We start from the raw sequence: 15506 nt of genomic DNA, 5'->3' as shown, positions 1-15506 counted from the left end.
TCTCTTTAATCTTTGAATTTTATTAATTATTAAAGGATTTATTTATTTATGATAATGCAGGTAGGGAGGGGCTTAGAGAGAGACTCTCAAGAGATGCCCTGCTGAGCATGGAACCTGACACAGGACTGAACTCATGATGCTGAGATTGTGACCTGATTCAAAATCAAGACAATTACCTGACTGAGTCACCCTGGAGCCCATAATCTTTGACATTTTAATTATGTACTGTGGTGTGTGTACCTTTCTGATTTCATGTTGTTTGGAACTTTCCATGTTGTTGTTGGTTTTTGTCTTTTTTTTTTTTTTTACTTAGAGTTTATTTCCTTCTCAAGGTTAGGGAAATTTTATTATTCAGATAAGTTTTCTACACATTTCTCTTTTTTTTTCTGGGACACCTATAATGTGAATGTTTGTTTACTTGATGTTGTCTAAGAGATCTCTTAATCTATCATCATTTTATTTTTCCCTCTTTTTGCTGTTCAGTTTGCCTTCTTTCCTTACCCTGTCTTCCACATTGCTGATCTATTTCTTGGCATCTTATAATCTACTGTTGATTCCCTCTAGTTTGTTTTGATAATTTTATTCTTCAACTCAGATTGATTCCTTTTAATGTTTTCTCTTTCTTGAAGGTTCTTAGTGAGAACTTCCACTTCTTTCTCTAGCCCAGTTAGTATCTCTATGATCATTTCTTTAAATTCTTTATCAGAAATATTGCTTGCTTCTGTTTTATTTTGATCTTTTTCTGAGGTTTCTTCTTGTTTTTTCTTTTGGAGCATATTCCTGTGTTTCTCCATTTTGCTTGACTTTGTGTGTGTTTCTGTGGATTAGGCAGAATGGTTACTTTTCCTAAAAAGAAGGAGTATTTTTGTGTATCGTGTCCCCTATGTAGACTGTGTACTTGGTGGCTCTTGCTGTCTGGCTTGCTGTTAGCTACCTTTTTAAAAACTTATTTATTTATTTATTTATTTATTTATTTATTTATTTATTTATATTTTTATTTATTTATTTATTCATGAGAGACACAGAGGCAGAGACATAGGCAGAGACATAGGCAGAGGGAGAAGCAGGCTCCATGCAAGGAGTCCAATGCAGGACTTGATCTCAGGACCCCAGTATCACAACATGGGCCAAAGGCAGATGCTCAACCACTGCGCCACCCAGGTGTCCCACTAGCTACCCTTTAAAGTCATTACTTTTTATAGAAAAGAGAATAATAATAAGAAAATAAAAAAAGAAAAGGAAAGTAATAGAAGAAAAAGAAAAAATACAAAAAGCATAAAAACTAAACAAGACAGATTGGAAAAGAAAGTAAAATTAATCATTGAAAAGCAAATAAAAACTTTAATAAAACAAAGTCAGAAACAACAAGAACAAAAATACAGGAAGTGTAAATGTTCACCCACATTTCTTTTACCTGGAGAGCATTCCTATAGCTCCTCTTCTGCTTGGCAGAGTAGTTCTAGTGTTGTCTCTTTTATGTGCTAGTTGATTTTGAGTCATGACTTTTTTTTTTTTTTTCTTTTCTTGTCTGTGCCCAAGGACAGAAGAATCTGTTCCCAGTCCCTCAATACAAAGCTTCCTCATTGCTGTTCACAGTGGAGTTCCCCTAGTTACCATCTCTGTATTTCTTGCTGTTCTTTGTCATTCTCTCTTTTTGGTAGTGTAGGAGCCTGTTAATTCATTCTTTTTCAAGAGGAATTGTTTTATTAATATAATATAATAGATGTAATTTGGTGTGTTCTGTGGAGGAGGTGAGTTCAGTGTCTTCTTTCATTGCCATCTTGGACAACTGTCTAGTTGCTCTTTTAAACTTTTTGTGTATGTGTGTTTATTTGTTTTGTTTTATTTTATCTGCCCTGAGGCACAGAAAAAAATCAACTCATGGCCCCTTAGTACTATCCCTCCCTATGAAATTTTCCTTGGTTACTGTGTCTCAGTCTCTCTTGTCATTCTCTATGTGGTCTCTCTCTTTTCATAAAGAAACTGTTTAGTTAGGCCTCTAAGTAGATGTCTATTTGGTGTCTAGAAGTTCATAGACATAATTCATAGGGCCTATCACCTTAGGTGGAAACTGTATTCATCGCCTTTGTTTTGTCTCATGAAAGTGTTACTACAACAGGTTTCTTTTTGTTTCCATTTACATCCAATACCTTTCCCCATCTATTCACTTTCATTCTGTATGTGTCTTTGAGTCTAAAGTATGTCCGCTATAGGTAGCAGGGTCTTATTTTTTTTATCCAGTTATGCTATATCTTTTGATTGGAGCATTTAGTCCATTTACCTTTAAAGTAAATATCAATATGTATGTTCTGATTGCCTTTTCCTGGCTGCATTTTGGTTATTTTTGTAGTTCTCATTCTTTCTTTTTTTCATGCCCTCTTCCCTTATGGTTTGGTGACTTTCTTCAGTGCTGTATTTAGATTCCTTTTTCTTTCTTTCTTTCTTTCTTTCTTTCTTTCTTTCTTTCTTTCTTTCTTCTTTCTTTTCTTTCTTTCTTTCTCTCTTTCTTTCTGTCTTTCTTTCTTTCTCTTTCTTTCTTTCTTTCTTTCTTTCTTTCTTTCTTTCTTTCTTTCTCTTTCTTTCTTTCTTTCATCTTTCTTTCTTTCTTTCTTTCTTTCTTCTTTCTCTTTCTTTCTTGTGCTATAAATTTTTAGTTTTGGGTTATAATGAGGTTCATATATAATATTCTATGTGAACAGCATTCTTTATTAAGTTGATGGTTATTTATGTTTCAACACATTCTAAAAGTACTAAATTTTTACTTTGTCTTTCCTGTTTTATGTATATGATACCCTATTTTACATTTTTTGTGCATCCCTTGACTGATTTTTGTCAATCTATTTTATTACATTTGTGTTTTAACTTTCATAATAGCTTTATAAGTGATTCATCTACTGCCTTTACTGTATTTTTACTGTTACCGGTAAAAAATTTTTTTTCTAGTTATGGCCCTTTTGTTTCCACTTATAGAAGTCTCTTCACAAGGGGCACCTCTGTGTCTCAGTGGCCGAGCATCTGTCTTGGGCTCAGGTCGTGATCCTGGAGCCCAGGATCCAGTTCCACATCAGGCTACCCCCCAGGGAGCCTGCCTCTCCCTTTGCCTATGTCTTTGCCACTCTCTGTATCTCTCATAAATACATAAATAAAATCTTTTTTTAAAAAAAGAAATTTCTTCACAAGAAATGTTAATGCTGGTTTAGTGGTGATAAAGTCCTTTAACATGTTTGCTGGGAAATTATTTCTCCCATTTGAATGATAACTTTATGGTGTAGAACATCCTTGGTTATAGTTTTTGTTGCTGCTGTTGTTTCCTTTCAGTACTTTGAATGTATCATGCCACTTTCTTCCAGTCTGCAAAGTTTCTCCTGAAAAATCAGCTGATAGTTTTATGGGGTTATCATTGTGTGTGGCTACATGCTTTTCTCTTGCTGCTTTTGTTGCCTTATCATTTATTTTTGTCATTTTAACTATATTATTTTGGTGTGGATCTGCTTGGGTTTATCTTGTCTGGGGCTCCCTGTGATTCCTGAACCTAAATGTCTATTTCTTTCCCCAGAATAAGGACATTTACAGCTATTATTTCTTCAAATAATAAATATTTCTTTTCTGTCCCCTTCTCTTTTCTCCTTCTGGGACTCTGGTAATGTGAACATTACTAGCTTCTTATCTCAGAGGTAATTTACCCTATCTTTTAAAAATCTTGTTTATTCTTCATCTAGATTGCTTTCCTTTACCCTATTTTCTAGATTGTTGGACCATTCTTTTGCATCCTCAAAACTTCTATTGCTTCCCTTAATTTATTTTTCATTTGTTATTATATTCTTGAGTCCTATCTGGTTCTTTTTTATATTTTCTCTCTCTTTTTTGAGGTTCTCACTAAGTTAATCCACTCTTCTTTCAAATTTGTTATCTTTATGACTGTTACTTTAAATTTTTATCAGGTAAGTTACTTGTCTGTTTCATTTAGCTCCTTTTCTTTGTTTTTTCTGTTTCTTTCATTTGATATATAATCTTGTCTTCTCCTTTTGTCTGACTCCACATTTGCTTCTGTGTATTATGTACATCAACTACATCTCCTGGTCCTGAAAGTAGTGGCATTATATAAAAAGCATTTTGTGGTGCCCTATAGCACAGTCCTCCCTGGTCACCAGAACCAGGTGCTCCAGTGATATACCGTGTGTGTGTGTTGCCCGTGCCATCCTTTTGTGGCTGAGCAGCAACTGATGGTGGTGTGCTGGGCTTGTTTCCATCATGGCTGACTGAGAAGTCCTCCTGCAAATGCTTTATGTGGTGTTGGCCCTCGGCTAGGCTGAATGCCATGGTAGGCTGTGACTGCTGTGTGCACCCTCGTTGGTAGGAACTGCCCCTTCCCCATCCTGGCTGAGAGGCCCAGTTGCAGGTATTATGGGTGTGCTGGTGAGTAGGGTTTGCATATAGCACTGTTAGCTGAGAGGCCTTGCTTCAGCTACTTCAGACTTACTGTTAGGTGAGGCCAACTCTCAGTCCCGCTGTCTGCAATATTTGGATGTTATTGCTGTGAGTGCACTGGTGGGCAGAGCCTTCCCCTGTCTTTGTTGATTCAGCTGCAGCTAGTGCAGGAGCACTCATCTCTAGAGCAGGCATAGCTTTGATGCATCAGTCCCAGCTAGGACTTCCTTCTGGGTGTGGAAGGCCACTTTGGGGAGATACTGGTCTGACCTGAGTCTGCTTGCTGGATATAGTGGGGCAGAAGCCACTTTGGAAGGGCACCTGCTGGAGTCGGTAGATGGGGTGGGGCAGGTCTACATGGGAATGATGCGGTGCGCAAGCAGTGCTGGCAAGACAAATGGAGGGTGTCAGAATAGCCTCCCAAAGCATCTGGCTATCCAGGCTGATGGGGGACAAGAAAAATGATGCCCACCAGCACTTCTATTTCCAGAGAAAGCTCCTGTAGATCCCTGCCCCTCTGGCACATGTCCTAAAATTAGTCAATAAATCTTCATGTAAACGAAGTGCTTTTCAAACTGCTGTTTCTTTGCTGGGTCTCAGACTAAGTAATAAATTGTGCTGGTTCTTTAAGGGCAGAAATTTCGTTTTCTATAGTGCTCTGGCTCTCCCAGAGTCAAGTCCCACTGATTTTCAAAGCCAGACATTATGGGGACTCATTTTCCCAGTGCAGGTTTCCATGGCCAGGGATCCCCAGTGTAGGGCTTGATTCCCCTCACTCTTCTATGCTTATGATATCCCTCTAATTGGTGGGTAGCCATGCTTGGGGTTCCTGAGCACATCTATTCCCTTCCTACCCTTTCAATGTATCTTTGTTCTTATCATTTTAGCTGTGGAAGATTTGTTTTGTCCATCTTCAGGTCTTTTTAGAGTGAGGTGCAATACATGTAGTTGTTAATTTGGTGTGTCTGTGGGAGGAGGTGAGCTCAGGATCCTTCTACTCTGCCTCCTTCCTGAGATCTTTCTTGTTTCTTGATGTAGGCATTATCATTATAATATATGCATTATCATGATCGCTATTGGTTTTACAAAACATGTTTACTCTGTACATATATGAGGATTTTCTAGTTTTTTTTTTCTTGTAGTTGATTTCTAGTTTTATACCATTGTGTTCAGAAAAGATGCTTGATATAATTTTAGTATTCTTGAATTTGTTATATTATTTTGTGTGAGAATGTTCCATGTGTGCTTGAGAAGAATGTGTGTTCTACTGCTTTGGGACAAAATGTCCTGTATATGTCAAGTCCATCTGGCCAAACATGTTAAAGGATAATTTTTCCCTTATTGATTTTAATCTGTCCATTGATGAAAGTGGGGATATAAAGTCCCCTATTATTGTACTGATATTTCTCTCCTTAGATCTACTAATATTTGCTTTCTCTATTTTAGGTGTTTCTATGTTGGGTACATAAATATTTACAAATTTTATAAACTTTTTGTATTGACCCCTTTATCATTATGTAATGATGTCCTTTGTCTCTGGTAACAGTCTGCATTAAAGCCTGTTTTGTGTAATAAGAGTCTAGATATCCTACCTTTTGGTTTCCACTTGCATGCGATATCTTTATCTCTTCATTTTCAGTCTACATCTGTCCTTAGATCTGAAGTGAGTCTCTTGTAGTACATAGATGGGTCGGTGACTGCTCCAAATGAAAGAACAAGATAAAACTGCAGAAAAAGATGTGATTTATCTGACAAAGTGTTCAAAAGAACACATTCCTATTTCTTCATTTGCCTTGATTCTGTGTTGGTTTCTATCTGTTGGATAAAATAGCCACCTCTACCAGTTTTGAAGGAGTAGGCTTTGCACTGATGAAACTTTTGGATTAACCCTGCTGGTCTGTCAAACTTTTGTGACTGTCCAAGTAACCTACTTAGTTCTTTGTGGCTCTCGGTAGGTGAGGGTCTGTCAAGACCTGTTACTGAACTAAAGGGGAGGACCTCAGCCAACACTTAGATTCAGGCTGATTAGAAGCTAGATTCTTGGGCAGCAGCTTTTCAACTATGCAAATATACCTCTTATAGGAGATGACTAGGAGATGGGCTCTCCTGTCTGCTCCTTATTCACTGAGCCCTAGGGTAATAGCCAGTTAAGTACTGTTTGTCATTTGATATCTTTTCATTGAATCTATGCACACAATGCCCAGTGGCCACCAGTCAGATGATCAGAAAGTCTCCCTTGGATTACAGCCACAGTCTCCTTTCTAGGAGGTATTAGCCACCTGAATAACTTAGTGGGTGAGCATAAAGATGGTGTCCACCAGCCTTTATGATCTTTGTATCTTAGTAGGCCCCTAGATTTGTATTAAATTAGATACCTGACCCTCAGGTCATAGTTTTTAAGAGATGTAGATAGCCTCTTTCACGGAAAGAATGCTGCCTGTATGCTGTGCCCTAGAGGTTAGCCATTGTGAGTCTGTGTGAGTCCTTGAAGAACTATTTCTCAGTTTTCTAGTCTTACAGTTTTGTGGCTAGAAGCACCATCGGCTTTCACAGCTAGATGGTGTATGTGTGTGGGGGATCCACATCTCAGGCACGAGTCTTAAAAGTTGGGAGTGCCAAAAGTGAGGTTCAAACATATGCTGCTGTGGAAGAATCTTGTTGTGTGTTCCCTTCCAACTGTGGGTCACTGCACCATGGGTGGAGCTTACGGTGAGATTGTGTCTCAGCCTGTCCTGTTCTAATGTTTATATTTCCTCATTTGTCTGATGTGTAGTGGTTCTGTTATTTGTGGGTTATATTATGGGTTTATTTCATTGGTAATTGTTCCATAGGAAGCTGTAGATTTGGTTTGTCTCGAGGTGGGGGGCATGAGTTGGTGATCCTCTTACATTGCTATTTTGAACCAAAAAACCCATTTGATATTTATTTTAATGTCTAACTTAAGAGGATAATGATTTCATTATTGTATGGGTCAACAACTGAGGCAGAGATAGTTTGTAATCCTTATGCTGGATCACACATGGGTAAAGGGCATAGCCAAGATTTGATTTATGAAGCAGGATCTCTTGAATTACTAGGAAGCCCGTTGATGCTTTCATTTAAGTGAACTAGTAAGAGACCAATTCCAGGGCTTATTTTCTCAGTCACACTATTGATATAAACCATCCTTTTTTTTTTTTTTTTCTTTTTAAACAATAGTGCCACTGGACCAAACCAGTTAACAGAAGAAGTCATAGTATAAATGAAAGCATCCTCTTTTCCTCACTGTATCACATTTCTAACATTTCCAACATTTCCATTTTCTTAGGTCATTTACATATCAGTGTTGGCCTTATTTCGGCGGTTTGTTCTAATATTAACTGAGCTTTAAATATCCCTTCAAAGCTACTCTGTAATTGTAGTTGGCTCTATTTCATAGTGTAGTTGATAGTGTTGAGAAAGTGCAAAAAGGATCCTTTTCTTTGGCAGTGATTTCAGCTGTCAACCCCTACAAGGGTAACACAGGGAAGCTGTCAGTAAAACAGTTTGTGTCAAAGCAAGGGCAATTCATAAGTGAATAAATCTAGAATAGGCAACATCTCAGTCTCTTGAGCACTTTATTTGTTATAAATACAAGTCAATACCACAAGATGGCACCTTCTTACTCTCAACATCTACGATTACAAACAATTATCTTCATAAAATGGTTTCAGCTTTTTAATGGTTTTAGGTATTATTGAAACCTTATAAAAGCAAGACTTGCTACAAACAGGATTGGTGTTCGATGTATATTAAATGAGGTCAGATAATTAAATTCAAAAAAAGAATTTATAAATATTCAGATAAGAAAATTGAAATTACAAAAGCAGAGTTTGTCATCGTTAAACTGAATTACAAGTGTGGATGGTATAGTACTATATCTACATGGCTAAATTTCTGTTAAAATACAGTTTTAGTAACCAAATAATCTACCTCATTCTCCCTCATTCTCCAATATAACCACCCAACACTCAATACGTATTTCATTCAGAAGCCACCTAGCTTTCATCTAAACTAGCATTCATGTCCACTCTTTTTTTTTTTTTTTTCAATAAACGCAACCCGTGAAGTGCCATCATCCCCTGGCTACAAAACAAAATACAATATTTAAAGGTAAAAACTCAGAGAATTTCTGAAATGGTAAACCATTCTCTCTGTGTTCATGAAAATAGGCGATCCAATTTGAAAGTCTTTGAACCAATGTAAACTCTAGAAAACTCAGTGTTGAATTATGGGAAGAATAAAGACTTGCACTAATATAGTGCATAACAAAGCAGTGTCAGGCTCGTCATTTACAGTAAATGCCTTGATTGGACTTTCCTCCAGATTGTCATCATGCTGCTGAAGATAAAGTTTACTGAAGTCTGTGGGAATTCCATCATGTTTTCTTCCATTTCCAAACAGGAAGAGAAGGGTTTTCAGGACCCTTGGGAAAATCAAAAAACTAAACACACACCCACAAACAACTTGAAAGCAAAATGGCAGACTTAATAATCCTTGACTCCATGTCCAAATGAAGTTGAGGCAATATTACTTTTGCAGTATTTGTATTCTGCCCAATGTGTCACATCATGAGATTCCTCAAAAAACTGAGAAGTCTGAGAGCTACAAAAGAGAAAGTGGTTAAGGCAGTTGATGTCTACATTTGGATTTCTTTTTCAGGTTACATGTCTAAGTCTCCATCGTAGGCTAAGGTCAGAGGCTTCTGTTGGGGAGGTGTGCTTTGATGTGGTTTTGGCTTCTTGCTGCAAAGGGAAAAAAAAAATCCTCATATAAAGGTTCACAGATTTCTGCTTCATCTGCCAAAGACAACTGTGAGATACAGAAATTCAAGTAGTTAAGTGGCAAAAGATTGAGCGCTCTGAAACTGTGGGTTTCGTTTTTGTGTACTTGCATATTTTATCCTTATTTTAAGGAGAAGCTATCATTTTTTTTCCCCAAAATCCTAGAAAAGGACTTCATGGAAACAATGAACTTGGTAGAGAGCTACTTTTCTTGTTCTTGTTTATACTCAGTAATGAAAGCATCTGCTGTTCACTAATTCCTAAGTTACTGTGACCCCCACATCAGAGACGTTTCACATGAGCAGCTGAAGCAGCCAGATTCCTCTGCCTTACCCTAGTTCTGTTAGTAAGTAAACATGCCTCTGTGCTGGCCTCAAACCTGACATTTAGATGCTATGTCACCAGAGTCTGTCAGGAAACTTTCTCTGATCCTGCACCATGCAGAGTCACTCTCACCTGGCCTGTTTCACCTGAGGTTGACAATTTTGCCAGGACAGAAAGGGCTGCTCCTCCTTCTCACAGAGAAGCTAGAGTTGAGTAACCTTGGCAAATCATACAGTGATAGCCCAGATCTGGGGCAAGACAGCCTTAATTATACTTTGTTTCTTAGTGTGGTTGAAACTCAGTTTGCATTTATGAATGTTTATACTTTGAATTTTGTCACATAGTGCCCCACACCTACCATACTGTCTCTCTTCCTTCTTCAGTGCCTTTGCTTTTCCATGCCTTTAGAGCTCATCTCTTTGGGGTTACCCTTATGAGTAGGGAGCCAACTCTTTCCTTGTCTTCAACTGTATTAATTTTACAGTAGCATCTATTATTAATTAGAAATATACTAAATGCCCTGGCTTGTGTTCAGCATTTTACATAAAATATATTAAAAAAGCTCATAAAATATCTCAATTCGAGAACAACCTTGAAAGAGGGGAAGCATTAAGGTCAATACATTTTTATTTATTTATTTATTTTTTTACAGAGAAGGACTAGAGAGAACACTTGCCTTCCTACAAGTCACTGAGTGGCTGAGGCTGAAATTTTAGCACATCTAACACATAAGCCCAGGCCCTTAACCTCTTCAGTCCACTCTCTCTGTATTCATGCCATTAACTTGGCATGTGGTAGAAACATTTTGTCTGTACATGGGAATTTTTAAGCTTTGAGCTTAAATTAGAAACACATTTTAATGTATACAATTCAGTGGCATTTAGTAATACACAATGTTGTGTAACCATCACCCTATCTTGTTCCAGAACTTTTCAAAGAGAAATTCTGTACCCACAGAAGTGGTAGTCCTATCTCCCCCACCATCAGCCCCTGGCAACCACTTAACTTTCCATCTCTTAGGGATTTGCCTATTCTGGATATTTCATGCAGTCATAATATATGTGGTCTTTGTGTCTGGTTTCTTTTTCTTTATTAAAATGGAGAATTTTGTATTAGGTGAATTTACCACACACACAGAAATACACACAAAGAGATGCTTGATAGAATTAAAATGGGTCTAAGGAGAATCACCTAATTTAAATGTTCAAATTCTAAAACTATCTTCCTTGGTTTGATAATGCAGCAAACTTAAGAAATTAGAAATGGTTTTAAAAATCACTATAGGAAAAGCCACAGGTTCCATCAGTGCTCCTTCCTGGCATCTGTGGGGCAGTGGGTGCTCAATGGGTGAAGAGCTGAGTGCTGGGCACGGGCTGCAAGCAATTACCTTCCAATCAGAGAAGCTGAGGAGAGGCAGAAACCTCTTGTGGGATCCTCAGCCACTAATTTTGTGCTCTCAAAAGGTATTCATTGTATAATTATTAGAATAACATTCAATTTAACTTTATATTAATATATATTTCAGTGGCTCTAGTTCTATTGCTTGGCCTAGACTATAGCATAAAGAATGATGGATCCATGGGGATCCCTGGGTGGTTCAGCGGTTTGGTGCGAGGGCGCGATCCTGGAGTCCCGGGATTGAGTCCCGCATCGGGCTTGTGGCATGGAGCCTGCTTCTCCCTCCTCCTGTGTCTCTGCCTCTCTCTCTCTCTCTATCATAAATAAATAAATAAATCCTTAAAAAAAGAAAAGAATGATGGACCCAGCTTGAAATGAGGTCCAGAGAGTGCCAATTTGCAGCATTTAAAAGTACTAAGAAATCACACAACAGTTTAGGACAATTGGGAAGTGACAGTTTGTGCATTCACTGTGGTGGTGTTTCTGGTGATAGTGGAGGTTGTCCTGATACAAGACAGTTCATCTGAAATGACAATTGGGATCTTCCCCATTCTATAGCTCCTGCCTTTTGGAAGGGATGGGAAGAGAGAGGGAGGAAATGTAGGTGTTTCCAAATAGTTTTTAACAATCCATTCTTAGTATTTGCTAAAGGCTATTGGGCAAAGAGAAATGGAAGAAGAGCTGACTCCTGGGGAATGGGGAAAGGGACAGAGAGGGCTGAATCCATATATTGATACTGCCAGGAAGACATATAAATTTGGCCACCCTGTGTGTTAGGCCTATAAAATTCTGCTCCAAATATTAGAGATATTTTTATGAATAAGTTTCCATGTATGGAATTTTGGAGAAAAAGAGGGATCCAGATGGGGTGGTCCACGTGGGGTTTGCTGGGGATCACTGGGATGAAGCCCTTATTTTATTATGAATCTCTTAGAATTGTATAATCTCTCAACAGATAGATCCTAATATCCTAACTATAAATAGTTCTCAAATGTTGGCAAACTGAGTAAGGTGGTACATGCTGGGTAGCTGTAGCTTTACAAGGCTTCCTGGCTAGGTAAAAAGATCCCTGAGAGGAGGGGCTGTGTGGCAGGGCTGTCCTTAGTAAATCTAGCAACTAGGAGATCTCCCTTTTTTTCCCTTAAAAAATACTTTAAAAAGAATTTTTTTTTCTCTTCAACTCTGGTATCAGGAAAGGTGCGACCACCTCACACCAAATCAGGACCTGCAGATGCCTGCCTCATAGGCCACCACCACTCATCCTGTACCCAAGGTAGATCTCTAATCCATCACATTATTCTTGTCTGTCGAACTGAGGTGTTGCCTCATAACTCTTCCTAATGGAGCACTCGTGACAGCCACCACCACTTTCGGGGTTGGCACAGGGATAAAGCTATTACACAACAGTGGCTGTACAGAGATCACTGCATGACACACATTTAAAGTGACCTCTTCCGTGATCAGTTGCATTTTAGCAAAGGATGAACGTGTGAAGCTGGGAAAGCAAACTGATTATCAACTGATGGGCAAACTCTTGGCACTTAATAGCACCACTGAATTCAAGCCCTAAGGACTCATCCCCAGGGCAGTAGAGAATAAATAGCTTGATGAAAGCCTGAAATGGTCTTTGGGTTAGGTAGCCACTCATGAGGGCAGAGCCCCTAGAAGTGGGGGCACTACTCAAACCTGGGCCCAACGAGGGCCCATTTGCTGAGTTGTATTGGGCAGTGCAGAATAGATGTGCTGTAGTTATCTGGAACAATTTTCTGGCACTATGTCTAGATTAAGCTTACCCAGTGCTTGTCTTCACTAAATTGCCTCATGGATCTTTACTGCCAGGGGAGCAGGGGCATCAATAATATTTCAAAAACTCTGAACACTAATGGTAGATGTACAAAGGGTTGTATCTGAACGAAGTAGTCCTTAAGAAGGCTATTTTTCTATATTTTCTCAAAAGCATTTCTAAGTTTTATTATAAATTGCCTTCATCTAAAGTATACACTTAAGGCCTAGAATATTATAGTAGTTCTCTTAGCCTAAGTCTTTTATTTTGGGGAGAAAATATAAAATCTCAAAGACTGTCATCTTCTAACTCCTCTGCAAGCTATTTAATAGAAGTAAATGCCATGAAAGTATCTATTTGGACTCTTTAGGTAACTCATAAGTAACAGTAAATGGTATGTGTTTTGATATCAATGGGTCTGTTCCCAGGTCTATAGCTTACTTGGGAAACAAGGAGCTTCTAAAAAATATGAAAGCTATTGATGGCACATTGAATCTAAAAAGTTTTTAGGATTATTCAAGAGAAAGAAATGACAGACTGGAAGACCAGTGGAAAGAGAAACCTTCTGGGCCTAGGCAAACCTAGAGGTGATTTTACCAGGCTGATGACCTCAGAGAAGTTATTGAACTTTTCCGGGGATCACTTAGCTCTCTTTAAAATAGGTATAACAGTAAAAACTCAATAGATTATTGTGAGGATGGGAAAGGCAACCTATGTATAATATTTATTTATCCACTATTCTACTTTGGGTGGTAGAGGCAGAAGATATTTATAGAAATTATTATAATCACAGCCTTGAGTAAATGCCAGAGAGGAGGAATGGCCAAGTTATTCTAGGCTGTTTGATGAGAAAATGCTAGCATTTGAGTTTTACTGGGAAGAACCAATAGAGTGTCAATATCTAATGATGAAAAACCATTCTAGATGAATGGGATAGGAGGAGGAAACCCTGGAAACAGAAGTCTCCTTGCAAAATTAGAAGGTAACACTATAAGTACCCTAATATAAGGTTCTTGCAAAAAATTATCCTCCAGAAAGAGGTGGTAGCCTTATATTCAATACTTATAACTTTTTCATATAATGAAGAGTTTATAATATAAAGAAGTGCATAATAGACATCAAAACTACACATGCACAATACAAATAAAATGATGAACTTCTCTAATGCATGTGAATGGGTATGTGGGGTCTTGGGATAAAACTTCTGAAACAGCAACACAAATAGATTAAAAGTGCTGTATCTCAACAACTTGGATAGAAATGAAGATGGTAAACTTGAAAACCTGAAACCTGTGGAAAGGAGTGATCTGAAAGATGGATACAAACTTTGTTATGAAATATGATAGTAGAGAAAATGAGTATATTATAATGAACTAAAATAATAGAGGATTGATGGGATTGTAGAACTAAGCACATAGGTTAAATATTCCAGTAGGAAATTTACCATTTTATCAAAATAGTTTAGTTTTTAAAGGAAATATTTTTTTAATGTCTTTAATGAGAAAAATCTATCTGGGCTTACACAACACACCAGACAGACTGTCCAAGGCATATGGAGATAGAAGATGAAATTGCAAGGATTGTTCAGGCTTAAATTATAGAAGACTTTAATTGGCTGGCTAGGCAGCCAAAACACGATTTTCATTTTGCTGTCAAAGGAAGCCCCTGATGGTATCTGTGTAGGATAGGGGCTGATTATAAATTTTAGGAAGACTATTTGGCTGTAGACAGCAGAAAAGAGCATTTGTTTTGAGTCCCAATATGTAGCCATTGTGCTACTCCCAAATGGAGATGACTAAATCCAAGCACTGAAGATGAAAAAATAGATGTGAGAAATACTGTACATCAATATTTATGTAATTTGGTCACTAAAAAGTAAGGGAAAATTGCATTGATCTTTTAAAAATTCTCTAGAAAATTGTTTCCAGAATTCAGTGATATACCTAATTAATCCCTAGAGTTTAGAGTCATTCAGAAAGGGCCTCAATAAATATTTATCGTTGAAGGAATAGAGAAATGTAGAAAGGCAAATTTAATGACTTTTACTATTAATTACTATGTCCCCAATTCCAAATCCTATGGTTCCCTCTTCCCTAGAATACCTAAGAGATTAAACATTAATTAACAACTAGAATCCCTCCAAGCTTTTACAGAACAAACTATCTGATTCCCTTACACTGTGTTGGGCCATTACTTTCAGAGATGTTTCTGTCAAATCTTCATGTCTTTTGTTGCAATATAAGATATTTTCCTCCTTTGCTAATCTTTTCTAGTGATGAATAGACCCTATCACTGTAAACCTCATATAAGGCTTTCAACTTCACATTTGTTCATTAGGACAGGATCTAGGAATATACACAAAATATATCAACTGAGACATAAAAATTGGTTAAATCATTTGATTATAGGGTGAAGGACTACCTGAAGGTGTTACTTTTTACTACAGCACTATGGAAAAATTAGTTGGGTAGAAATTCAATTTCTAGCACTATAGGTGGCAGAAAGAATTAAAGTCATCTTATTTTCACTGATCCAGAGCAAAGATTTAAAAACCTGTATGACCTTGGAAACATAATTTGAGGCTAAATATGACTCAAATATGAATATTTGAGGCTACATTTGAATCAAGATTAAAACTTGGGTAAAAACTCTCAAGGAAATACTTTAATAGATTATAAGGATCTCAATTTGGAGAAAAAAGCAAAGTAACACTTTGATTTCATGAAAATTTTTTTTTTAAAAGAAGGACCCTTTAGAAATTTTGCTTGGGA

General features: G+C 37.5%; 1 protein-coding gene across 1 annotated transcript in view; it reads right to left on the bottom strand.

The window, feature by feature from the left end:
• Positions 1–9109: 9109 nt before the first annotated feature.
• THSD7B (thrombospondin type 1 domain containing 7B) overlaps positions 9110–15506 on the bottom strand; it is a 732294-nt gene continuing 725897 nt past the window's right edge. The window contains exon 27 of the mRNA XM_041739265.1: positions 9110–9191. Within this exon, the coding sequence (XP_041595199.1) occupies positions 9110–9191 (82 nt within the window). The remainder of the gene's footprint in view (positions 9192–15506) is intronic.

The sequence above is a fragment of the Vulpes lagopus genome, chromosome 24 (assembly GCF_018345385.1).
Source record: "Vulpes lagopus strain Blue_001 chromosome 24, ASM1834538v1, whole genome shotgun sequence".
Taxonomy (NCBI): domain Eukaryota; kingdom Metazoa; phylum Chordata; class Mammalia; order Carnivora; family Canidae; genus Vulpes; species Vulpes lagopus.
The sequence above is the reverse complement of the archived record's forward strand: the minus strand, read 5'-3'. Positions and strand labels throughout refer to the sequence as shown.